The 24,908-nt window shown below is 44.1% G+C and overlaps 7 protein-coding genes across 7 annotated transcripts; 3 read left to right on the plus strand and 4 right to left on the minus strand.

The window, feature by feature from the left end:
• Positions 1 to 7,600: 7,600 nt before the first annotated feature.
• Positions 7,601 to 9,580, minus strand: E0L32_010222 (uncharacterized protein; the record flags this gene model as incomplete). Its single annotated transcript, XM_031132816.1, has 5 exons — positions 7,601 to 7,938; positions 7,995 to 8,281; positions 8,380 to 8,754; positions 8,848 to 9,174; positions 9,318 to 9,580. The coding sequence occupies 5 exons, from the start codon at positions 9,578 to 9,580 to the stop codon at positions 7,601 to 7,603; spliced, it is 1,590 nt and encodes a 529-aa protein (XP_030989733.1).
• A 436-nt stretch (positions 9,581 to 10,016) lies between these two features.
• On the plus strand, positions 10,017 to 11,846 carry E0L32_010223 (uncharacterized protein; the record flags this gene model as incomplete). The annotated part of the gene is made up of 4 exons (XM_031132817.1): positions 10,017 to 10,269; positions 10,687 to 10,895; positions 11,317 to 11,365; positions 11,428 to 11,846. 4 exons carry the CDS (start codon positions 10,017 to 10,019, stop codon positions 11,844 to 11,846), a joined length of 930 nt encoding a protein of 309 aa, XP_030989734.1.
• A 1,947-nt stretch (positions 11,847 to 13,793) lies between these two features.
• Positions 13,794 to 15,009, plus strand: E0L32_010224 (uncharacterized protein; the record flags this gene model as incomplete). The annotated part of the gene is made up of 4 exons (XM_031132819.1): positions 13,794 to 13,984; positions 14,063 to 14,586; positions 14,649 to 14,780; positions 14,831 to 15,009. The coding sequence occupies 4 exons, from the start codon at positions 13,794 to 13,796 to the stop codon at positions 15,007 to 15,009; spliced, it is 1,026 nt and encodes a 341-aa protein (XP_030989735.1).
• Positions 15,010 to 15,681: 672 nt separating this feature from the next.
• Positions 15,682 to 17,639, plus strand: E0L32_010225 (uncharacterized protein; the record flags this gene model as incomplete). The annotated part of the gene is made up of 6 exons (XM_031132820.1): positions 15,682 to 15,844; positions 15,921 to 15,927; positions 16,043 to 16,049; positions 16,109 to 16,175; positions 16,237 to 16,931; positions 16,989 to 17,639. The coding sequence occupies 6 exons, from the start codon at positions 15,682 to 15,684 to the stop codon at positions 17,637 to 17,639; spliced, it is 1,590 nt and encodes a 529-aa protein (XP_030989736.1).
• Positions 17,640 to 17,956: 317 nt separating this feature from the next.
• Positions 17,957 to 20,339, minus strand: E0L32_010226 (uncharacterized protein; the record flags this gene model as incomplete). Its single annotated transcript, XM_031132821.1, has 2 exons — positions 17,957 to 19,630; positions 19,698 to 20,339. 2 exons carry the CDS (start codon positions 20,337 to 20,339, stop codon positions 17,957 to 17,959), a joined length of 2,316 nt encoding a protein of 771 aa, XP_030989737.1.
• Positions 20,340 to 20,876: 537 nt separating this feature from the next.
• On the minus strand, positions 20,877 to 22,182 carry E0L32_010227 (uncharacterized protein; the record flags this gene model as incomplete). The annotated part of the gene is made up of 2 exons (XM_031132822.1): positions 20,877 to 22,064; positions 22,117 to 22,182. The coding sequence occupies 2 exons, from the start codon at positions 22,180 to 22,182 to the stop codon at positions 20,877 to 20,879; spliced, it is 1,254 nt and encodes a 417-aa protein (XP_030989738.1).
• Positions 22,183 to 22,844: 662 nt separating this feature from the next.
• On the minus strand, positions 22,845 to 24,782 carry E0L32_010228 (uncharacterized protein; the record flags this gene model as incomplete). Its single annotated transcript, XM_031132823.1, has 3 exons — positions 22,845 to 22,991; positions 23,072 to 24,051; positions 24,122 to 24,782. The coding sequence occupies 3 exons, from the start codon at positions 24,780 to 24,782 to the stop codon at positions 22,845 to 22,847; spliced, it is 1,788 nt and encodes a 595-aa protein (XP_030989739.1).
• Positions 24,783 to 24,908: the final 126 nt, after the last annotated feature.

Raw genomic sequence — 24,908 nt, forward strand, 5'->3', positions numbered from 1 at the left:
GTGATCCCTCACGATGGATCACCGTACTCCAGGGTGATCCAGCGGTCCGTGCGTTTCTGCCTATCTTATCGTGCTGACCGCCCTTGGGGCAGTGTCCCGCGGTAGCGGCGGCTGATTCTGTAACATAAGATATCTCTAAAAGAACTTCTAATTCTTTAGATTATCTTTAAATAAAGTATTAATATAGACTTTAAGTAAGAGATTTAAATTATTTCTATTAAATAGAATATCTAGCTTCTTTATTTTTAAAAGATAATAGATAACTCTATCTATCTTCTTTATTACTTTAAATAGAGAGTTTATAAGAAAGTAGATAAGACTAATAATTACTTTAATAATATCTAGTCTTATAATAATATTAAGATAGATTAGAGATCCTACCTTTTATTAATAGATATAAATCTCTAATAAGATTACTTACTTATCTAGCTTTATAATCTTCTTAATTAATATAAAGATAGCTAGCTCTCTAATTATATTATTAAGCTTATATTTAATAATAAGATTAATAATCTTATTTTCTTATAAGATTTAGATTTAATTTTAATTAGTATTTTAAATAACTCTTATTTTTAAGAATTACTTAATATTCTTTAGGTTTCTTATTTTAAATTAATAGGTTAAGATCTCTTTAAAGATCTCTTCTTTAGCTTTATTCTTCTTATAATAAAGATAGATAATATTATTAATATAGAAGAATATTAAAATAGAGTTATTATAAAAGAGATATAGCTTTTTAGTTAATTAGATAAATCTTATTTTAATAAGAACTATTAAGAGAAGCTTCTATTATAATAATAGTAATATCTATAGGCTATATAGTACTTTAATTAAATAAATAATCTTATTAATTTATTTAAAGTATAATAGAAGTTTTATAAATATCTTCTTATTAAGATAGATATTAATAAAGATATTAATTATATCTAACTACTTTATCTTAAGCTTAAATCTTATAGTAATAACTATAAGAATTTAAAAAGATCTTTCTATTAATATAATAATATAGATATCCTAATTATTTAATAGCTATTAGTCTTCTTAAATATAGATCCTAGCCTTAAATCTCTTAATATATTCTTTACTATTAAATTTATAGGTAAATACCTACTTTAATAATATAACTATCTAGCTTTTAGCTTTATAATAATCTATTATCTTTAATATTCTATTATCTTAAATATTTTTAATCTCCTTTTATATAGTCTTAAGCTAGTATTAGTTATAAAGATTATTAATAGCCTTCTTAATATTTCTTAGCTTTAATAATAAGTTATTTTAATATAGTTAAAGTAATTATTAAGACTCTTATTTAATAGAGATTACTTTAACTTAAAAGCTAGTATAGACTATATTAATATTATAATAGTTCTTTAAGATTATCTTATTAATTACTTATTATTATCTTCTAAAGAGCTTCTCTTACTCTCTTAACTATTATATATAGTCTATTAGCTTATAATTTTAAATTAATTATCTAATTAATATAAAACTTAAGAAATCTTTTTAAAAATTTTCTAATATCTTTAGAATATTATTCTCTCTCTTTAATAAAATTTTTAAAATTATTAGACTAGAGGTTATAGATTTAAAGCCCTTTATTAGTCTTATTATAGCTAGTTCTTAGACTAACTCTTTACTTTAATAAGAAGTTAGATAGATAATAATAATCTCTTTATACCTCTCTTATATTAAATTAGTCTTTTTAATTACTTTAGCCTATTAAAATTAATCTCTCTCTTTAATAGCTTTAAATAGTCTATCTATTAGACTAAAGAGGTTAATAATTTTATTATTAATCTCTTTAAGCTCTAACTCTCTCTCTATTAATTTTAGTAACTTATAGATCTCTATTAATAGTATAAATATAGCTAATCTCTCTCTAGATCTATTATAATTCTTCTTTTTAAAGAAGAACTCTTTTTTAAAGATTATATCTCTTAATAGGATAACCTTTCTCTTCTTAAAGATTTAGATCTATTAAATATTTATATCTTTATAGTTAATAAGATATTTAATCTTAATATAGGGTTAATATTTAGTCTTAGTTAATATTATAATATTATAATATTTATCTTTAAGATAATATATCTTTAAATTATACTCTTTAATATAATTAAGATCTAGTTAGTTTAAGCTATCTAGAATCTAATATCTATTCTTTTAATATTATTATCTAATAGTCTCTTTTAATAACTTCTAGCTATTAGCTTAATAAAAGGATCTATTATAAAGATAGATTACTACTCTATAGATCTTACTAGCTAGATTAATTAGTAGATTAATATTAAATAGTATTATATTAATCTTTATCTATATTATCTCTCTAGATTACTTAATATAGCTATTAGACTAATAAGTATATATTAATAATAGTTCTTATATAATCTCTTTATATTATTTCTACTTCTTAATAGTATTAATATTAAGAGCTAGTTTATTATTATTATAATCTTATTAGATCTAAAGACCCTATTACTAGTCTATTAGGCTATAATAGTTATAAAGAGTTTTAAGAAGAGTATACTTCTTCTTATCTAATAAAGGGTATATAACTTTTAAGTTTAAGAATTTATCTTTAATAATTAAAGCTATTATTAAATTATTAAGACAGTTTAGTATTATAAAGAGGTCTAGATAGATTTAACTAAATAGGTATTCTACTAGTTAATTACTTAGCCTTCTTAAGACTTATTACTTTATCTTAGCTTTAATATATACTTAATAAGGCTGATTAAACTTATTAGTAATTATAACTTCTTTAATATTAATAGATAAGTAGCCTAGAGCTTTATTATTAAGATGTCTTATTCTTCTATATTAGATATTATATCTTATCTTACTTTTTAGGCTAGGCTTTTATAATAAGATTATATTAATAGCTTTATCTAATTACTATTTATTAGCCTATTCTTAACTTTAATAGAAGTTAATTATAGTATAGCTCTTAATTTATTTAGTTAAAAAGACTATTAGTTCTAATATAGAACCCTTAGTAATATTATAGTTATTATTATTCTATTAGTATCCTACCTCTCTTATTACTCTATAGAAGACTAGATTAATATAAAAGCCTTTAATAATAATAATATTCTTTAACTTAAAAAGAGTTAGGCTAATAGAGGTATTAATCTTTATTATTACCTCTTCTATATTATAATATAATATTATAGTATTATCTATATTAATAATATTAGTTATTAGTTAATATATACCCTTAATAAGCTTCTTCTTTAAGTTAATAATATAATAAGTAGTATTAATATTATAGATAAAGTTATTCTTTAATAGATATATAGTAATAATAAAGAAGCTTATTATAATATTTAAGAAGACTCTTTAAGAGGTCTTCTTAACTAAAATTATCTAGATATAGATACTTCTAATTTACTTAGCCTTATTAGATCTCTAATTAGCTAATAATAACTTTACTAATAACTTCTTAATCACTTTAATTAAATTCTAATATTACTTTTATAGCTAATCTATCTTTATAATCTTTTATAATACCCTCTTTAGTTTTCTCTATAAGAAGGGTAGTATATAGACTAGCTTCTTCTCTAGATAGAGGATCTAATACTAATTCTTATTATACTTTATCTTATAAGAGTAGGTAGATCTCTTATTATTAAAAGCCTTATCTTAAAGTATTAATTACTCTATTAATCTTTAGATAGACTTTATTATTATATTAAATAATCTTTTAGCTAATCTTTTAATTATTATTATTATTATAAGTTATTATTAAAGCTAGTAAGTAAGTATATAGCTATTTAAAATTAACTCTTTTTAATTAAGAGTATTTATATAAATCTAGATAAAGATATTATTAACTTTATTAATATTACTAATAATAATAAGAAAGTTCTCTATAGGCTAGTTATCTTAAATATTATTAATATTAATATTCTTAATATATTATAAAGCCTATTCTTATTATTTAATCTATATTAATAAACTAATAGATCTAGATAGTTATCTAGCTTATTAATATTAAGCTTAAGCTTATACTCTTACTTTAAAGTCTAATAACTTAAGATATTTCTTTAATATTATTAGTCTTATCTATATTAATCTAACTCTTAATAATTATCTAATTACTTTTATTTTATTAAAGATCTATATAATTACTTATTATTATTCTTTTAATAACTTATTAAATAAAGCTATATACTACTTAATTATTTAATAAATAAGCTTATTTATCTTAATTAACTTTTTATTCTTCTTCTTATATATTATATTTAGAATCTTTTATTTATCTAACTTTATATTAAAGAAGTTCTTTCTTATTCTAAACTCTAAATATATTATTATTAATTATTCCTCTTAGAGTATTATTAAAAGAATAAAAGAAGATCTTAGATAATCTCTAGAAGATTCTAAAGTTTAATCTCTATCTAGATTAATATACTTTTAAATTTTATTATCTATAACTTTAAGATAGATATATAAATACTATATATTTTAATTTACTTTATTAATAAGAATTACTATTTAATTATTATCTAAATCTTTCTTAACTATAATATTATAATTAAATAATTAAAAGAGTTAATTAAATAATATTCTAGCTTAAATAGAAGATTAGTTAAATTATTATTATATTTTAAAGGATTCTAATTACTTCTTATTAAATTTAACTCTAGGAATCTATAACTCTATAGTCTAAATCTTATAATAGTTACTCTAGATAGGTAGGCCTACTCTAATCTACTTAATTAGATATTAATTAGACTTATAACTTTTAACTAAGGGTTAGATCAATTAAATTCTATTTATTAAGATATCTAATTCTAAGAGAAAAAAAAAGGGGAAGGCTATTAGAGAGCCACTAGCCCTTAGAGGTGGCCCTAAAGGGCGGTATGATTAGGCAGAGACAGCTCTATATACTAAATTTGCCCTGGGGTTGTCCTTAGTGGACCAGCCCCTTCTGACATTTACTGCACCACCCATTCCTCCTGCAACAACGGCTCCAGATTCTGGGACGTAAGGCAACTCCGAGCTTCATGCGAATGGCTTGGGAGGCCTGTCGAAAGAATGCTATGAGCCTGACGGATTTGAAAGACATGCGTAATTACAATGTGATCACAATTACCAGTCTGTATGGGTATTGCACAATAGTGGCTGGGACGATACATATAAGACAGAGCCCTATAACTTAGACCACCCCCCCCCTAGGCCACCTCAATTTACATTTACCATCATCATGACATTGTATGATAAACACGTCAATTCTCAACCAATTTCTATAGGATCGTCACTAAATTAAAGCTATTTGTAGATAGGTTTAAAATATATAGAATCTAAGCTTTAAAATACAATCTATAATATATGATAAGGTATATTCTTATATACTACTATAGCGGTCTATAGGGTACTGTATATTACTCTTTAGTAATAATATAGTGGCAGTATTTCTATCTAGACTGTTAAAGAATACTCTTAAAAGCTCTTAAGTTATTAGAAGGACTAATTAGCCTGATAGGCAGTTATATAGGTAGATCTAGAGCTAGTCTTAATCTATAGCTAGCTTTAAAAGATAGGCTAATAATTATTAGTTATTTAGAGCTAGTTATTATATCTTAGAAAGAATTAGATAGACTAGTTTCTTAAGTAGAATCTATCTATCTATATAATTAAAGATAAGAAGATTAATTTTAATTAGCTTAAAGATACTAGATCTAATATTATTAAGATCTTCTTTATCTAGCTAAGATTTCTAGTAATTACTAAAGTCATATTATTAAATTATTAGAATATAGATAAGATAGGACTTTAAGAAGGGAAGAGAAGTAATAATCTAGTACTAGAAAGAAAGAAGGCTAAGCAGGCTGTTTAAAAGAGCTCTTAATAATATATATAGACTACTATTATTAAATATTTAAATATAGTTAGTAGGTCTCTAGATCTAGTTATAATATTTTATAGGAGGATTATTTAAGATTAATAGTTTTCTAATAAGCCTAATAAAATTAATAATTTTAATAACTAATAATTTACTAATAGTAATAATAGTTAGACTATAAATATAATTAGTCTAGAATAGCTGATTAATTATTTTATACTATAGATAAAGCCTGTCTATATATTAAATTAGTAGGTATTGATTTATAATAGTTATAGAAGTTATATTTAAGATAAATTTATATAGTAATACTACTTAAATAGAATATAGCTTATATTTCTTTTAGTATATAGTTCCTATATATTATAGCTACTAAATCTATTAATATTTAGGCTATTAAAGTTATATTATTATAAGGGCTTAAATAATTTAATAACACTATTAAATTTAGTAAATATTAGAAAAATATACTTCTTATATTGTTATAAAGACGCCTATAATATAGTATTAAGACTAAAGAATATTACTATAGATTGAAATATTAATAGCTTATAGCTATTTAATATAATAAAGCTACTTATAAACTAGTTATAGTTTAAGAATAGCCCTTCTAAATCTATATCTTTAATACTATAACTAAAGCTATTATTAAAGGTCTTAATATAGCTAATAATTCTAAAGATATTTAAAAAAGTATTAGAAGTTATATTTAATATATCTATAGGCAGTAGAGATCTATACTAGTTATTAAGACTGATATTAATAACTAGATATTTAGAATAGAAGGTCTAGCTTCTATTCTATAAGATTTCTAAGAGTCTAGATATCTATACTATTACTATTATCTAGTAGAGTCTTTAGATTAATTGTCTTAAGACTTAACTAGATATATTAAAGCTAATATAATAGAAAGCAATCCCTAAAGACCTAAACAAGCAGTTTATTAATATAGTAATAATTTATATAAGCTATAAGGGCATTATACCACCATAAGAGCGTCTAGACGTAGAACAAGATGGCATCCTTATAGAGATTGATTAGGGCTACCTCTGAGCGTAAAAAGCGATTTAATTGGATTTTTTTTTTGGTTATTTAATTGATGAGTGTTAATTGTGGTGATGTCTTGATTTTGATGGCCCGGAAGGTGGCCCGGGGGGGGGGGGTGGTCCAAGTTGTGGGGCCCTGTCTTATTCGCTATGAATGATGACAGTGCTACCGTGAGGGAAGAAGGCGAGAAGCATTCCAAGGCAGCTTTGGACTTTCTGCTGGAGCTGTCATGTTATTGGAAGCACGCAGCGATCATGGTAAGCCCCGTAATGGACTCTCCCTTGCAACAGCGCCTAATAGTCTCAACCTATAGGCTTGAACAATTCAGCAAATAGACCAAAGGCCGAGCCCAACCCCTGACCCATGGTAAGCAGGACGCTAAGGCGTTGTGGCAGAGTGTCGACTACGCGTTGTTGTCAACGCCCACTCATCCCGGGAGCCCGACACAAGAACAGCGTGCGTCACCTAGCATGGTCGACTTTCACTTTTCGCCAAACCAGCTCTTTGACTACGCCGATCTGGGTTTCCTTGGTGAACCAGTAGATACTTGCGATGGCTTTTCGTTGGGCCTCCAGCCCGAACTCTAGTAGTCGCTGAGTCGATCAGCAGAGTAATGAACATGTCTCCTGCTGAATAGGCCTTGTGTCTATTTGCCATGTTTTTTGCCATGTTTTGCCTGATCCATTTTGTCTCTATTCGAGTCTATCACAACTTAGAGATTGGTCCTTGTAGGGCCTTCGCTGCCAACTGGCTAAGTATGTCCTTCCGTATTTTGCCACTCCCAGTAGCAGGGTATTCCGCGATCGCTTCTTCCCTACCGACCCATATGATGTGCTGGGGTGCCTTGTGGCGCCCCAGCTCCTCATGCACCCACGCTCTGACCGTCTCATCATGCGGCTTCGGCATACCCGGGCGTACGGCGAGGCAGGCGGTGACAGCCTCGCCATAGCGTTCGTCCTTGACCCCAACAATACTCGCTTGGCTGATAGCCGGATGGTGGAGTAACCGTTCTTCGATTTCGAGGGGATAGATATTCTCGCCGCCTGCGAACACGTTCTGATGAGCAATGTGGCCGGTGCACAAAGGAGACGTATCATACCTCGAATGATGATATCTTTAATCCGCCCTGTGATTCGAACATAGCCCCTCTCATCAATTGTCGCTTCGTCCCCAGTGTTCATCCAAAGAACACCCTCCTTATCCCGGATCATAACCTCAGCCGTCTTCTCAGGGGCCTTGTAATATCCTTGCTGTAGTAGGTAACCTGCAGTGCAGATCTCACCACGCTCGCCAACTGGAACGATGTTGCCCTCTTTGTCAACCACTTTGGCACTGGCATGGGGCATAACACGGCCAACTGTCCCGAGCTTATCTTCGGCTGAGTCGCTAGATTCAGTCATACAACTAGCGGGTGACGTCTCCGTCATGCCTACCCAGGTTAACACATATCACGGCGGTCCTAGGAAGAGACACTCATACCGTACGTGATGGAGACATGCTCATAACCTAGGCACTTCTTCACTTCAGCTGCGAGAGCCGGAGGAACCTTGGTGCCTGCGGCAATCCCCTTCTTGACCGTATTGATCTTCACACCAGTACGATTCATGTGTTGCATAATTGCAGTGAACATGGTAGGCACGCCATGGAGAGCAGTGCAGCTTTCCCGCACCAGCATATCGACCACCTGGGCGGCATCGAAGTCGCGGCCGGCGAAGCCAACACAGGCCCCGTGTGTGAAAGTGGCCATGAGGCCTGCTACAAGGCCGAAGCAATGGAACAAAGGGGGCCCGCAGCAAAGGATGTCATCGGGATTTAACTCGAGGTATTCGCCCATGAAGAATCCGTTGTTGGTAATGTTGCTAAGTGAAAATTATCAGTCAGAAGCTCAAATACTCCTAACACTGGAGCAGTTCCACATTGCAAATATCAGTGAAAAATTACTGGATACTCACTAATGGGTCAACATAGCCGCCTTGGGGACACCTGTGGTGCCACTTGTGAATTGGAGATTCACAGTAGAGTGTGGATCGACGGTTGTTTCTACTTGTTCAAGCTCGGAAGTGGCCACGGACCTGGCCGCATCCAGCACATCGTCCCATGTTGGCTCAATACGATGAGGTAGCTGGTCCCAGCGGATCATGACGACGTGGTTGATACTGCCTCTCCTTTTCCGCAAGTGCTGGAGAAGTGGCATTGTCTGCTTGCGATTTACCTCATCGGAAACGAAAAGGATGCATGGATCTGAAAGGCGGTTTCCACGAGCGGTCAGTTTATTTCGCCTAAACTGTGGTGGTTCAACTCTGGAGGCATCACCATACCAGAATGTTTGAGGGCCCGAATGCATTCCGGCAAGTTGTAGGTCTTGTTTAGTATGACGAAGCACGCGCCAACGCGAGCAGCGGCGAAGAATAATTCTACAAACCGCTCGTCGTCGCCCGAGAAGATTGCCACGCGATCGCCTTTGCCGACACCCATGGCCAGCAGCCCTCGTGCAAGCTCCTTGGTTCGAAGGCTCAGATCACGGAACGTGATTCGAGCGTGCGTCCAGCCGATCAGGACAGCTTCCTTGTCTCCATAGCGCGCTGCCTGCTGATCTGCCAGTTGGCCCAGGGTAAGCTCAAAGAGTGGCGGTTGAGCCGGCCCTTTCACCAAAGAGAGGCCGTTCTGGGGAGCTCGACTATCCATTGTCCCAGGAGATTGACGCCGAAGGATACTTAGGCAGGAACTCGTTGTATGGATTTTGAAGTCCAATTATTGAGATAGCAAACAGTCAACAGTGATTTCTTGAGTTCTGATGAATTATGTCTCTCTGCTCAAGTCCTCTTGAGTCCTGCAGTATGCAGTCATCAACTCTCACGTCAGCCTGCATTCCGCGATGTCGCCTTACGTAGTAGTAGCCACGGCCTCACAACGCGGGAGACCCGGCCGCGTTCCTCACCAAGAGATACCAACCATCCTTGCTGCGCCCCGTACCCACATACACCCTGCATCCCGCCGCCTTAGGTGGCAGTGTTTTGGATAGAGAGCATTTCTTTATATTAAATCCAGTGGTTGTATTAAGGAGTATGCGCCGGTAGTCTCACGCTATGCCTAACTAAATCCACCTATCTCCGACATTGACATGCATGTGGGCAAGATGCCAACAACGTCTTCGAAACGTCATCCCCCGACCACGAAGCATAGCAAGCTATCGTTCCCCGATGATAATGTGCTTCTGGTCGAGATCAACAGACCAAAAGCTCTCAATTCTTTAACTATTGCGGCCAGTCACGAGCTAGACGAGGTGTTTCAGTGGTTCGACGACGAATCGAACCTACGCGTCGCCATAATCACGGGCGTTGGGAAGGCCTTTTGCGCCGGCGCTGACCTGAAAGGTGAAGTGTCTCTCTGACTGGAGAAGATCAGCTCTCCTCCTTTTATAATCTGACTTTTCAACACTAACGCTATGGCAGAATGGATGAATAATAATAAGAAAGGCGTGTCCATGAGGCTACCTCACAACGGCTTTGTAGGTCTCTCCTTTCGGCATGGCAAGAAGCCGGTCATCGCTGCCGTCAACGGCCCGGCCTACGGAGGCGGCTGCGAGCTCGCCGTGAACTGAGATCTCGTCGTCGCTGCTCGTACGGCCACCTTCGCCCTGCCCGAAGTGAAACGCGGCGTTACCCCGTTCGGTGGCGCACTGCCGCGTCTCGTCTGCACGGCCGGCCGCCAACGGGCCTACGAGCTCGCGCTCACGGGGCGAACGGCATCAGCTAAAGAATTCAGGGCATGGGGACTCTGCAATGCTATAGCTGAAGACGGCGAGAGTGTGGTGGGTAGAGCACTCGACTACGCCAGGCTGATCGCGGCCAACAGCCCGGATGCCACCATCGTCACGCGGGAAGGACTGAACATGGGCTTGGAAGCACTAGGCGTGGCAGATGCGAGCCGTCTCTTCCTTGAGGGCTGGAGCAGGCGGATCTACGAGGGGACGAATATCCAAGAAGGTCTTGACGCGTTTGTAGAGAAACGGGAGCCCCGGTGGAGGGACAGCAAGCTCTAGGATGGCTTATGTGGGGACGGTTATGACCCGGACCGATACCGGGTGTGGGGATGAAGGGGGAAAGTTCACATTATCCATCTGCGGGTTTTTTCGTCTCCTAGTTTCTTGAATGGTCATGGTCAATAATGTTCTCTCTCAACATGGTAGTAAACTAGACCTTCCCAAAACTTGTCGACCTTAGCACCGTTGAGATGACTTCTGTAGGAGTTGGCTTCCAACACGCCCCGAGAAAGGTGGCTTGGCTTAAGCGTGATGTGCTTCTCTTCAACCTGAGTATTGGCTGCGGGCGTGCGGAACAACATTTTGTTTATGTAATTATTCGTTGATCGTACCATGTTTCTTTGCCCATGAAGATGCATTTGCTAACATGTCTTCATAGGAGCTCGATAAGGATTTTGCTGTCTTTCCTACCTACCCCTTGGCCCTTGGTAAGGAATGAAGCCGCCACAAGGATGAGAAATGAGCATGGTTACTAATTCTGTCTTTCAAGTTTTCAAGTTGGATTCTCAAGAGGTGATTGACTTTTACTCTACTCAGAAGAGTGTCAAAATCCCTGGCGTGCCCCCGCTTGACCCGACTCGTCTTGTGGACGGTGATCGTTCCATCGAGATCTTCAAGCCTCTTCCAGTCACATCCGCTGGCCGGGATTTCGAATTTCGGTCCACTGTTCTAGGTGTCTACGACAAAGGAAAAGCTGGCACTGTTGTAAAATCTCAAGATGATCTGGTTGACGCAGACACCGGCGAGATCTATGCGCGCATAACAGGCTGTCTCTTTTACGTCGGCCAAGGCGGTTGGGGCGGGCCTCGAGGCCCAAGAGAGGCCCGATGTCTACCCCCCGACGGCAGAGACCCAGATGAGACATTTTTCGTCGATGTGGGAAACGAGAGTGCCCACTTGTATCGGTAAGGACACTTCTAGGGACTCTCCCAAATTGTACAAAAGCAACCGAGTTAATGACTGCAGGCTCAATGGCGATTATAACCCTCTTCATGCAACTGCAGAACCTGGGAAGGCCATGGGGTTTGGCGGCATCATTCTCCATGGCGTATATGCTTACAACCTTGTTGCACACAGCATACTAAAAAGGCTGTGCGGGAGTGATCCAAGCTGTTTTAGAGAGATGTATGCAAGGTTCTCAGGAGTGGTGAAGCCGGGAGACCGCATCCAGGTCACGCTTTGGAGGATGGGGGCTGCAACCAACGGCTGGGAAGAGCTCAGATGGATGGCGTCTGTTGAAGGCACTGGCAAAGTCTGTCTACGGGATGGCAGGCTGGTGATACGCGCTAAGACTGGATCTTCAAGTAAACTTTAAGAGAAATGTAGAACTGAGAAGAGGGAAAGGATGCGAGAACGTCGGATTTAAGCCACTCGTGTCATGTCTCCTGTGCCCAGTTCTCCTCATTCACAATGCCGGTCTTGTCACGTCCATCGAGAAAATCGTTTGGGAACATTAATGGGCTTGGCGAACTCCCTCTAGAACACGGCTTCGTCCCGTCCAGGATCCGGAGCGAGAAAGGTTCATGATGCGGGGGAACATACCATGAGTCTGGGGTAGTGTGATCTTCGATAGGAGGGTTCCCCAGAAGGATGTTGCAACTCGATCTGAATGTGTGTCTTGGTTCCCCACGAGGGATATTTAAAACTGATGAGAACCCTTGTCTCAGGCCACGCAGCCAATTCACCATAACATTGACGATCTATCCTTCCATTTGAACTCGTTCTCTCTCCTTGACGCTAGCAATGGCTGAGGAAAAGCTTCTGTGGGCAACCTGGACAACATCTCCCACTGCGAGATGACGGGAGTCAAGGCAAGCGGTGAAGACGGTGCTGGTCTTGATGCTCGCAATATTCCCTGCTATGATACGGGCAATTGGCTCTCTCAAAGATTTACGTCCGTGTGCCGTTAGAGGCTGGACTTCCATCCCGTCTTTGAAAAAGGGTTGACGGCAATATGTCGCCTTCGGAGTATGACAAGACGGGGGCGCCACAGAATCTACATACTGCACACCCCTAGACTCCAAAGTTATATGTGAGTCTTTGTTAGGCGGTCTGCCCACTGCCAGGGCAAAGGAAGAATGATGTGTCTAGTTAGTAAAACGAGGCAGGATCACATTTCTTAGCATCTCACTTCCTAGCTCAGTCGTGAGAGGCAATATTGCGGAGAGAGTGATATACATCATCCTGGACATTCCTAGATCAGGACGGAAGCCCTCTACACCAGCCATGCTCAGATGAACTTGGTCTCGGTGAAACAACAGCTCACCAATCACGTTCTTCGTTGATTATGAGAACATGTTTACGGAAATAGCAGTAGTAGGGGTCTAGAACCTCGCCGTAAGCTACTCCTCCACTTCACGAGGAGGGCCGCAATGGCAATCCATCACAGGTCTGTAGACCTAGTTGTTGGAGGGTGAGGGGTACGTCCACGATCAGGTACACCACGGCTGGCGGCAGTGCTTCTTGCGGGACTGCATCAAGTTATCACCATGTTGTATACAAAGAGATCCTGGTTTGACAAGTTAAACCGGGGGAATTTCCAAGGCAATGGAGGAAAGTGAGTTTCCGACCGAGCCGTATTGGATGCGACCCAAATCTGCAAATCCTGGTCCGGACGCTAATTCACCACCACCCCCTTAGTATGGCTTTCACGGTTCGGAGCCGAACCGAGGAAGTACCAGGTTCCTCGGATCTCGCAAAGCAGAATGATATGAGTTCCAAAAGACAACCGCCCCTGTGACTGTGTATTTTAATGTTGAAAGCATTGTCTGCAGAAAAAGGCTTGGGCTCTCCAGTGAACTTTGACTCACTAAACCCAAAACACCTAGCTGCTTTCCGACTGTCGACATTGCTACTATGGCCACAGAAACTATTACTGCCGATTCTACAGCCGGGTCCCTCAATCTCAAAGCCAGGGGCTCCCGCATGTTGATGGACGGCACTGATCCCAAGTTTGGCGACTGGCGAGATGATCTCCTCCGCGACGGCTACGCTGTTATCAAGGGAGCTATCCCTGAGGACAGAGCTCTTCAATATGCCGATAAGATGTATTCGCTGGTTGAGTCCTTGCAAGTGGTGTGATGATTGATCCAAAATTGCTGGCATGTCCGTTAACAATGAACCAGCGGCCTTGGCTATGACCGGAACGATCCTGAGACAGTGCATCCCGATAAGCTGCCTATCGTCAACGAGAAGGGCATGATCCTCAACTATGGCGCCTGCCACGAGGATTTTGTCTGGGCAGTACGCTCCGAGCCCGGAGTCGTAGGCGCATTTGAGAAGCTCTATGATACGGAAGACCTGATTGTCTCATTTGATGCCATCAACTATGGCTTTGCCAACCGGAAGAATCTGCCGCCGAATACCCCTTGGCCGCATCAGGACCAAGATCCTGACCGTCCCGGTTTCCGCTGCCTTCAGGGCCTCGTGAATCTTCTCCCTAATGGCCCCAATGATGGTGGTTTGATAGTTTGCAGAGGCGGCCATGCAACCAGCGAGCAGTTCCACAATGACATCCGGGGAACAGAGGAGAGAATTCCTGCATGGACCAAGGAGTGGTATGGATACACTGACAAGGGCATGAAATGGCTCGAGGAACACGGTCATGAATGGATCAAGGTCGAGGCTGCTCCAGGTGACTTGATCGTCTGTAAGTAGAGTGGTCTAACACGAGAGTAATGGTGAAGATTATAAGACTAACTTGCTCTGCAGGGGACTCTCGGACACCTCACTACAATGTCCCAGTCAAGAGCAAGCAAGACAGAATGGCGATCTACACCTGCTTCATGCCCGTCGCCGACGCCTCGCAGGAGGATCTCATCCGCAAGAAGATCGCCTTCGAGAGTAAGTCATTACCGTTATGACTAAGGTCACTCACTGCCTAATGCTAAAAGTTTATTCTCTAGCCCGCGTCGGGACCACGCACTGGCCGAACGCTTTACACACTGGAACCAACAAAACCACGCGGAACGGCAAGCCAGACTTCGTCCAGCGGGATAGACCATTGAACGACCCTGTCCTCAGTGAGAGGGCATTCAAGTTGACGGGCATTCCATATATCAGGGCTCAGTAAAAACACTTGTTTGGTTGAGGTGATATTCCGGCCTTATGCCTTCATGTAGTGCACAGACAATCAATATTCGTTGCTGGTACATTGGGCCTATGAACTCAGAATGTGAAGATCACGGCCGACGAGTGCGAGGGGGATGGCCCTACCGGATCCGTCCATCCTCTTATTTGCATGCTCAGCATGATGCAGCGTCTTTTGAAAGACCCGATATTGGAACAGTGGTTTCGTCGGGTAAGTGGAGAGACAATGTTGGGGCTTCGGAGCAGCTAAGGACCCGCGAATGCTCCGTTCCGGGATTCGCCCCAGCCTTGGCGCCACGTCCGGAGGAGCTCCTGTAGCGTCAAGCTACCCCCGCATTTGGGGAAGCCAGCTCGGTTCGTTGCTCGGTTCATCACAACCTCCCCATGGGGTGAACTTTCGCTAAAGATTCAGAGCGGCACTATTGCTCTTTGCATCCTTTCTCTCACGAGAGCGGATATGTGCTATGGGTGCCCAATGAATTGGAGCGGATTGCCAACGCGGCAGGGATCTGGCTGCTCTTCTCCGAACTCGTATAATAGCCCCTGCCTCGCCCCTGGTGGCTGTCCTTGAGAAGACACCGGACACAAGCCGCCTCAAAGCAGCCAGTCTATTCAGCTTCTATCAAGTCATTTTGTCGTCGCTCCATTTCTCAATATGACAGACCGCAAGGGCTCAGCTGATCACTATGAGATGGCCGTGGAGGATCCAATCAAACCTGTTGACCCTCCATCGCCTGAGAATTTCGATGGCGATGTGAACTTGGCCTCCAGCGATGGAGTTACCTATCTCATCCCCGCACCGAGCGCTGACCCAAGAGGTATGTCTCTACTCGCTCGAACAAGAGAATGGGAAACTGATACCGACTTAGACCCTTTGAATCTGCCACTATATAGAAAGCTTGTAAGTGCCAATACTTGCTTTATCTTTCCCATTATCAGAGACGTATTCATAAAAGATATCAGATACTGCTTGGGATGGTTTGCGCTTTTAGCAGTGTTGGCTTGACAATGGTTAGCGGACTGGTAAGTTTCTGAAATGCATCACTAAATAGGTTGCGGAGTATCGTGACTAATGAAAGCAGGGCGGTCTGCTAAACCTCTTCATTCCTATATATGTCTCCGAAGGCAGAACTGTTGCAGATATCACCCGTCAGTACCCCTCGAATCAGAGAATTCTCCTGGTCAATGCTAACCAACAGCTCATTCACAGATCTCATGACTTACCCTACATTGTTCATGGGCATCGGCAATTTCGTCGGCATGCCACTGGCCCTAGCCATTGGCCGTCGCCCTGTATATCTCGGATCCTGCGTGGTCATGCTCGTGGCCTGTGTTCTTTGCGCGACCCAAAAGAGCTACGAATGGCATCTGGCAGCTCGGATGGTCCTGGGCTTGGCTGCTGGCCAGAGTGAGGCACTTTGTCCCCTCATGGTTCAGGAGAGCTTTTTTCTGCACGAGCGCGCCAAGTACCAGATGATCTTCACTGCTGGTGGCAATATCTTGACTACTATTTACGTCCTCCTTACATCCTACATCGGCAAAGGCATCGGCTCGAGCGGTTGGTACGGACTCGGCTCAGGGCTCTCCGGTCTTGTGCTGGTGCTGAGTCTATTCCTCGTTCCGGAGACTAAGTACGATAGGCCGCTGGCGGCATATCAGGGCGAGGTCGCCAGAGTCAGCACATTCGCCGGCCAGTCTGACAAGGACATGCACCGTACTACCTCATACAACGTCCAGCGCATCGCCACTACCGACGTCCGTGAACTCGATCTGGTCAACTTCAAACCCCGGACTCTGGCTTCGGACATGCGCATCTTTGTCAATGAGCCCGACTGGGCCGAAGGCATTCGCACAGTGCAGCGCATGTTTGTTGTCATGCTCTTCCCGGATATGCTCTGGGCATTTGTACGTCGTTTCAGCCACTTATAAGCGAGAAATACTAACTTATTCGCCCATCTGCAGCTGTTGAACGGTCTCACGCTCGGTGTGAATGTCGCCATGGGCACCACATACGGCAACATCCTCAGCGCCCCGCCGTACAGCTGGGAAAACCAGAACATCTCCTTCGCCATGGCTGGCCAGATTGTTGTTTCCTTCATTGGATTGCCTCTACTTGGCTGGGGCTCTGACTGGCTCGTGAAGCTCCTCGCCAGGCGCCACGGCGGTGTTCACCAGCCACAGTACCGCCTTGTACCCCTAGTCTTTCCGGCCCTCGTCGGCGTCATTGCCGTCATTCTGTACGGCCAGGCCGCAGCGCATCCAGAGCGCCTACACTGGTTCGCCATAGTCTTCGCCGTCAATGCCTACTACTTTTGCTTCGTCGGTGCGAATCAGTCGGGCATCGTCTACGCGCTCGACGCGTACCCCACGCGCTCTGGCCCGGCGCTGGTTGTCATCTGCGCCCTTCGCGGCGTGCTCAGCTTTGGTACTTCCTATGCCGTCCAGCCATTCATTGATCTCAGGGGATACGATGGCGCCTTCCTGGTTTATGGAATCCTGACTGCCGTTATTGCCGGCCTCGGCATCCCGATTTACTTCTTCAGCGCCAAAATCCGTGCCTTTTGCTCTAGGTTTGCGGTACAGACGAGCGATACCAAACCGACATACTCTTAGGTCACTCATCGCTCAAAAACCGTGAGTGTGATTTAAATCGGAGAGGGAATTTGGACTGGATCTGGGAAAGAAGGGAAGGTGACCTCTCGATCAAGGACTTGCTTCTAGGCTGCTTTCTACGCTGATCTGCAGCCTGTTCTCTGATGCCTGTTTAATCAATCACTTGCATTCAATGTCTAAAGGCTCTCCATGTCTTAACGCATTTTGCCTTCAAACCCTGTGCAATTTGACTAAACTTCACATGACATGCGTCCCTTAGACTATGGATTACCATCTTGGCACTCATTATGTAGAGCACACTCTAAGCTTTGGAACTATTATCCGCTGTCAGTATAATCCGCAAAAGATATTGGCCCTATGGCATTCCAGAACTCTTCAAAAGGGCCCAGGTTCTCGCTGTCCAGATCAAAAAAGGGCATGTCGAGCATGATTCCAGGCACGGGCGCCGGGAGCTCAGAAAACATTGTCGCGGAGTCTGCGCTGAGGCTAGCACTGAACTCGGACCGGCCCGATACCTCGTCATTGTTACTTGGAGGCATTATTGCAGAGCCGACACCCTGATAGACTGCTGCTGCCACGCTTGCCCGCAACGTCTCGAAGCCCCTGATAAAATTTGGATGCTGACCATTGCGCTGGAACTGAGTCTCCAACTGGTGCGTTACCGATACGATAAGCTCCATGTCGGATCGTACCATCCTTTTGCCGGGGTGTCTTAAGATATGCAATGATATGACAATGGCAGCTAGGTGTGGTTGTACAGAGGACAAGAGGTTCGAATGTATGCCGTGGTCAGCAAGCTCAAGGACCTGCCTGACTGTGGCTCGGGCAGCGCCTGTGCAAATGCTCTCCGCCTGCAGCAGACGCATGTATGACGGTAGTTTTGAGCCGAGGTGTTTGACCTCATTCGTGAACGAATTGATGGGGAATACGATGGAAGCCCGTAGTACAGATATCTGGGCCTGATAGTACTGAAGTGCAAGGAAGGTGGAGAGGTGCTGCTGGTGTTCCGTCCCTTCGGATATGATGGCTTCGTGGCCTGGTTTGAGAGTCTCTGGGAGTGCCTTCGCCCATTCGAGAAGTTGCTGATCCAACTTTCCGATCTCTGATATAAGCGACCATGCACTGCTCGGCTTGTGCATGTAAAGACGCCTACTGATCTGGCCGAGTATCCTCGACAACGACACCCACGGCGTGAAGAAATCTTGCATATCATTCGGCAACACCTCGAGGCTTAGCAAAGGCTGGTCAACCACTTCATCATTGATCGCTGACGGCCTTCCGGTTTCGAGCTCCATCAGCTTCTCAAGTGCGAAGCAAGACCACCATACCCTGCTTTGGAGAAGTCGGTCTGCCTTGTAGCCATTCTCGGCATTGGCTCCACTCGGTTCGCCTGAGCCAGGTCCGCTCCGGATATGCCTGTGGAGGCCAATGGAATGCGCTACCCTGATAGCCTGGCCGACGATATGCCATGCCTGTCCATCCTTGGCTCGTGACCGAAGGCCAACAGCCAGCAGAAGTAGGGCCTGTACGCTTGAAAGATAGGGTAGACACACTAGGTGTGCAAAGAGACCATGGGCAGTGGTAAGGTATGCGTTGCTAATGTCTGTGAGGTCCTCAGAGCCTTCATCAGCTCCAATGGCCAAGACGGTAAGAACAATTACAATCCTCGGGACGTCATCATGTGAGATGGCCGACAGTAAGCCTCCCGAGGATGACTGTTCCAGGGACTGGAAATGTTGAATATCTTGCTCGATCGTTGTACGGTTTACAACTGGATAAAGCGGCCAGACCCTATCGAAGAACGTATCCAGGTATGTGCGCAACAACTGCTGCGATGGCAATGAGGGAATTGAGAGCATCAAGGGTAGCTGCACCTCCTCGACGTGGCGCATTCCACACCTAAAGATGGGCGTTACGAGCTTCAGCCGCTTGCGTCGGAGATAAATGTCGACGAAGCCCGCTAGGCACTGTAAGCTACTACCTCCCATGTACTACATGGATGACACGTTAGCCATTGGTTGAACTCTATGTGAGTTTCAAGGGTTCTTTGCGTCTTACCTTAACACGATGTGAGCTATTGTCAGTGTTGACAACCAGGTCTGGATCGTGACCAGCACAATGCTCTTGACCTCCATTCTCGGCGTCGACACTGTGCTGATAGCCGCGAGATACCCACGAGATGGCCGTGCCTGGCGTACTCGTGTTTGCCTCGCAGCCGGTTGTGTTGGCGATGGAGTCGCGCCGCGTGGATGTGTTTGTGTCCATCGACACAGCCGGACTCCAGCCCGATGTCTCCGGTGGGGCGGCCACAGCTGCGGAGGTCTCGTTGCTGCGCCACAGTGTTGAAGGTGAAGGCTGGGGCGTACCCGTAGATGACGCCGGTCCATGCTTCGGCACGTGGGCCTGGTTTCGATGCGTGGCTGCCGGGTTCTGACCAGGCATTAGACCATCCGCAGTTGCCCAGCGGCGGACCTTGAGCGCACCGGCGTCAGGGTACCGAGGGTCGGTCGTCTCGCATTCTTCGTCTCGCAGCCAGCAGTTGCGGCACTTTGGCTGCTCCGTGTCGCACCTTACCTTGCGCCGCCGGCAGTTATTACAGGCGAGACTAAGACGGATGCGTTTCGGTTGACTCTGGGTGTGTATTGGGCCATCTCCCTGTGCCGAGGTGGCCAGGGTGGTCGCTTCTCGTTGCTCGTTCATTGCCAAAGGTAAGGGGAGCCGCGTCTTCTTTGGGTCGATATCATGGTACGGGTGATGTGAACCAGCCCATGATCTCTCGGCTCAGGGCCGAGTATAGATCTCGGACCAGATATATGTCAACTGGGGCCCAGGGCAACATGAACCCTGCAGCCCTCCACTCCCCGAACCCCAGAGCTTGGGTGCGGGGTTTGTGCTGGGGGCGCTTTAACTTCGGGACAGCTTGCGGGGGAACTGACAGATGCATGTCTCGCAATTGGCTCGTGGACATGGCGCGTATACCAGGCTAAGACTAGTCGATGGTTCCTCGGTCAGATCCCGAAGCACACGCGTTCACTGTGATGGTAGTGCGGATGTGCAAAACCTTCGAGCAGATGGTTTGATTCGGCAGTTGTGGAATCGAGCTTCGTGAATCCGAGCTAATCCATCACGACGAATGTTGAGTTTGGGGTTTGACAGCACTTCCAACCGACATAAACAACATTACAAATCAGAGAAGTTGTGCTTTATGAAATGCCTTCCGAAAAATTGTATTGTTATTTACGTGGTTTTCTTTTTCTTTCTGACCCAATCGGTAGCACCGTCATATTCACAGTTGTACTTCATGAACTCCCCTGGATTTAGAGTGACACTGTTTGACCCCTTCTCCATCGCCGGCCGTGCTTGTTGCCTACTGTAGGCTTGAATGAGACTGACCCGCTCGAATCGTGCTTCCCATACTTTCCAAAGAGCATCCTGTACCTTGCTTTTGCCTGGACGCTCGTCAATGTCGGCGAGAAAGGCTGCAAGGGCCTCGGCATCTTCCATGCTTTGGCTTGCCCCTTGCCCTTGAGTCGGTAGCATTGCGTGTGCCGCATCGCCAATTATTATTGTTCGTCCCTTGACCCAGGTCGGAAGCGGATCCAAGTCGCGCAACTGCCACAGTCCGATTTCGCTGTCAGGTGCAGCATCGAAGACCTTCAAAAGCCAAGGAGCAAAGCCGGTGTAGGCCGCCTTCAGTTGTTCTTTCGAACCGTGCTTGACCCACGAGTCCCCGGCCGTGTCTTCATGCAAGCTCCCATCCGGTACCAGCGCGACGATCCCATAGAGCTTTCCGCCTCTGCCGGGACCCATAATCACCCGCCTATCGCCGCCCATGATCATGGACGTCATCGCTGGATTGCAGGACTTGATGCAGTCCGGAAGCCCCTCGATGTTTTGAATACGTTCCAGGGGCATCAGCACGCGATATGCTGAGAGTCCAGTCGGAATTGCAGGGCAGTATTCCCCGAGCACGGCGGTGCGTATGACTGATTTTATGCCGTCCGCCCCAATGACAAGGTCTGCCTGGATCTGCTCGCCGCTCTCCAGCGTAACAACGCCACCCTCTGGATCGCAAGACTTGACCGGGCAAGTTGTGCGAATCTCCACCGGCTCCCCAGGAAGTTGTGTACTGGTTGCAGCGTTGCGTAGCGCCGAGTGAAGGTCTTGTCGGTGATATAGGACACGATCTGCGCCGAATCTCGCCGTCTCGAGTTTCAGTTCATTGACGAGTTTGCCAGACATGTCGAACACTCGGAACCCGCGATCAATGAGGGGTTCGGCAGAGTGAAGGAAGGGGTCGAGGCCCCATCTCGTCACCAGCTTGCTCGCGTTTGGTTGTAGGGAAATTAGGGCTCCAGTCTCTTCCAGCATGCGGGATCGCTCGAGGACAGCAATGTGGCGGTTGGGCCCGCGGAGAGCTATGGCCTAGATGAATAAGGTGATTAGCCAAGTCTCAGGATGTGAGAAGTGAACTCACCGTGGTTAGCCCAGCTATTCCACCCCCTACGATAAGGACTCGGAAGTCAAGGGCCTGACTTCCCATGCTTGACAATTGTATGTGGGGATCTGATCTAATGTCGCTTTACTCCACTGAATCTTGAAAGAAATCTTGGAAGCCCCTCATCATCCATAGTAGATTAGCGAACAGTTGCGTGGACTACTCTTTCTTTTGTCCTCACGTCAGATATTTTCGACTCTTTACTAGATGGGTTCGTGCTTTGTGGCGCTTCGCCAATGCACATAGTTGGGTGATGAGGTTGGGAAGAGCTGCCCCGAACCGAACCGAGCCGAACACACCAAGAGCAAATCCTGGTCGGCTCCACATCAGAGTCAGATACAGCAGGACAGGAGCAAGGTTATGCATCGTTGGCTGCCGGCAGTAGACTTCGGCTTGTGCAAGTGTCCAATTCCAAGGTCGATAGTTTGTGCATCAGTGTTTTATTAGAGACTTGACTTTCGGCTTTGTAAGGTGTACTAGCGTCGATAGAGTTTCAAAGCCGTGGCAAGCGACAAGTCGTAAGGTTCACTGAATTTTCCACCTTTGTTATTTAATAAGGTCATAGTCTTGTAAGCATCCGTTTCATTGCTTCTGCATATTTTGAAAGTAATGTCACTCGTGAAATGGGTTCAGGATCAATGCTGAAATTGACTGCAGTCGTCTATGGACTGTGCGATTGCTGTTTGAAATTGGTCTATGCTTCTCTATCAAGGCTTTCCAACATAGGGCAGAATGATTGACGTAGGATATTCCCCCCCAAAATGAATCTTGTGTTCTCCCTTGTTGAGCTCGTGCTCCGGACGAGGGTCTGACCATCGGTTGAACTCTGCTGCCGTAGGATTTTGTCCGCTGATCTACAGAAAAGGGTAAGACATTAGTTATTAGATTTTTCTCATAGAGTAAACTCAGCTAACAACTCGAAAGTTAAACTTACCCTGAAGCTGATGCTCTCGCCCGCATCAAAGTCAACACCCATGCTGAACACACCAATCTCTAATTTGACCACCGTCCCGGGAGCGACCTTTTGCTCGCGCCCATGAGGGTGGAAGGGGAAGTTGGGGTGGATGCTCTTCGAATGGTCTATTTCCCGGTGAGAAGCCCTCAGAATGCCCATCTGACCCTCGTGGGTATTCACGCTGTGCATCTCATTCTCATCAATGTCGGCTATCGAATTGACGGGGCTCGCGTGGAATGGAAAGTTTAAATGCAGCATGTCCTTTCCATTCTTGTCTTTCTTGCGCAGAATCACAAAAATGACGAAATCGTCGCGGGTGTCGCAAGATGCGTAGACGGATGCTTTGGGAAGTCCGATCAACCGGGACGGCTCTGAGAACGTGTGCGTGAACTCGACCCAGCTGCCGCGGTCTTCCGAGTTGTAAGTGACGCTTGCGGGTGTCGAGGGTAGCACTGCGCTCAATTTACTATTTTCCGAGGCAAAGAATTCCAGGTACTGCGTGTTAGGCACAGGCCAGTCCGGCAGTTCGATGTCGTGAATAGGCTCGCCGTCGCCGAACTTCAGCGTAGTCCACCTGACCTTGGGCGTGTTCTTCTCCCATCCATTGCTAATTCCACGGAGGTAAAAATCGAAAAAAGTCGTGAGCTGCTCGGCGGACTCTGGGATGCTGTACAGTTCATACCATTCTTGATAAGCGCCCCATTGTATCCACTTTTTGTCGTGTGGGATCTCGAGCCAGGCACGGATGGAGCCCATATTATGCAGATTGCTCACGTCGGATCCTCGAATGTAGGTTGGGCATTTGATCTTCGTCATATCTACACGCTTGTCTTTCCACCAGACGTTCATGGTGGACGACCTGCGGTACATCTCGGCGAAGTCCTCGACTCCTGAGGTGGGCTTCCCGCGAAGAATCTCGGCGGTGATCAGGTCGAAGTTGGACATGGTAAACCATCCTCCTGGAACATATATCAGCACTCGGCAGCTCATAACATTGGCATCGACGGCGATTGAGGCGGAATATCATACCTCTGCAAAACTGTTCTCGATAAAGATCACTCAGACCTTCCCAGGGAGCGATCGCCTTCAGAGACGGCGGCTGCTGCGCTGCAGCGAACCACTGCGTTATGGCGAGATACGAGTTACCGGCCATGCCAACATTGCCGTTGCACCAATCTAGCTTGGCAACTGCCTCAATAACATCGTACATATCTTCCGCCTCCTGAGTGCCCATTATTCCGATCTGTCCATCACTGTTGCCAGCACCCCGGGAGTCCACGCTAACGATGGCATATCCCTTGGGGCACCAGATTGCAGGGTCTAGGCCCTCGAATTTCTCCAATCCGCTCAGATCGGAGCGCTTGACACAAGAGTGCCAGACCGTCATGGGGAGCATGTCCAGGGCGCTGTACTTCTTGCCGTAGGGTGACCAGCCCAGGATCGCAGGGACCTTCTCTTTGGGATCGTCGGGCCGGTACACATCGATGTAGAGACGCGCGCCGTCCCGGACGACGATTTCCACATCGTGGTCTAGCCGGACGTCGCTAGTAAGAGCTCTCGTATCAGAGCCGAATGGCTGGGAGCCCGTGGTGAAAACTTCGCTCTTGCCAGGGTGAAAGCCAGTGTAGCCATTCTCGCCCACTTTGGGTTCACGGATGCGCTTGATGGCGGACTGGATCACGGCAGGCATGACGGGCAGGGTAGGTAGAGGTCGGAATATCCCAGTAGTAGAAGAGCAGAGATGGCGAAGGATTGATTCAGAAAGTAAGGTTAATGAAATAATGCCATTTATGTTTGCACACTGCGAGATCGAATT

The sequence above is a fragment of the Thyridium curvatum genome, assembly GCF_004353045.1.
Source record: "Thyridium curvatum strain D216 chromosome Unknown NODE_81_length_187271_cov_78.157168, whole genome shotgun sequence".
NCBI lineage: Eukaryota > Fungi > Ascomycota > Sordariomycetes > Thyridiales > Thyridiaceae > Thyridium > Thyridium curvatum.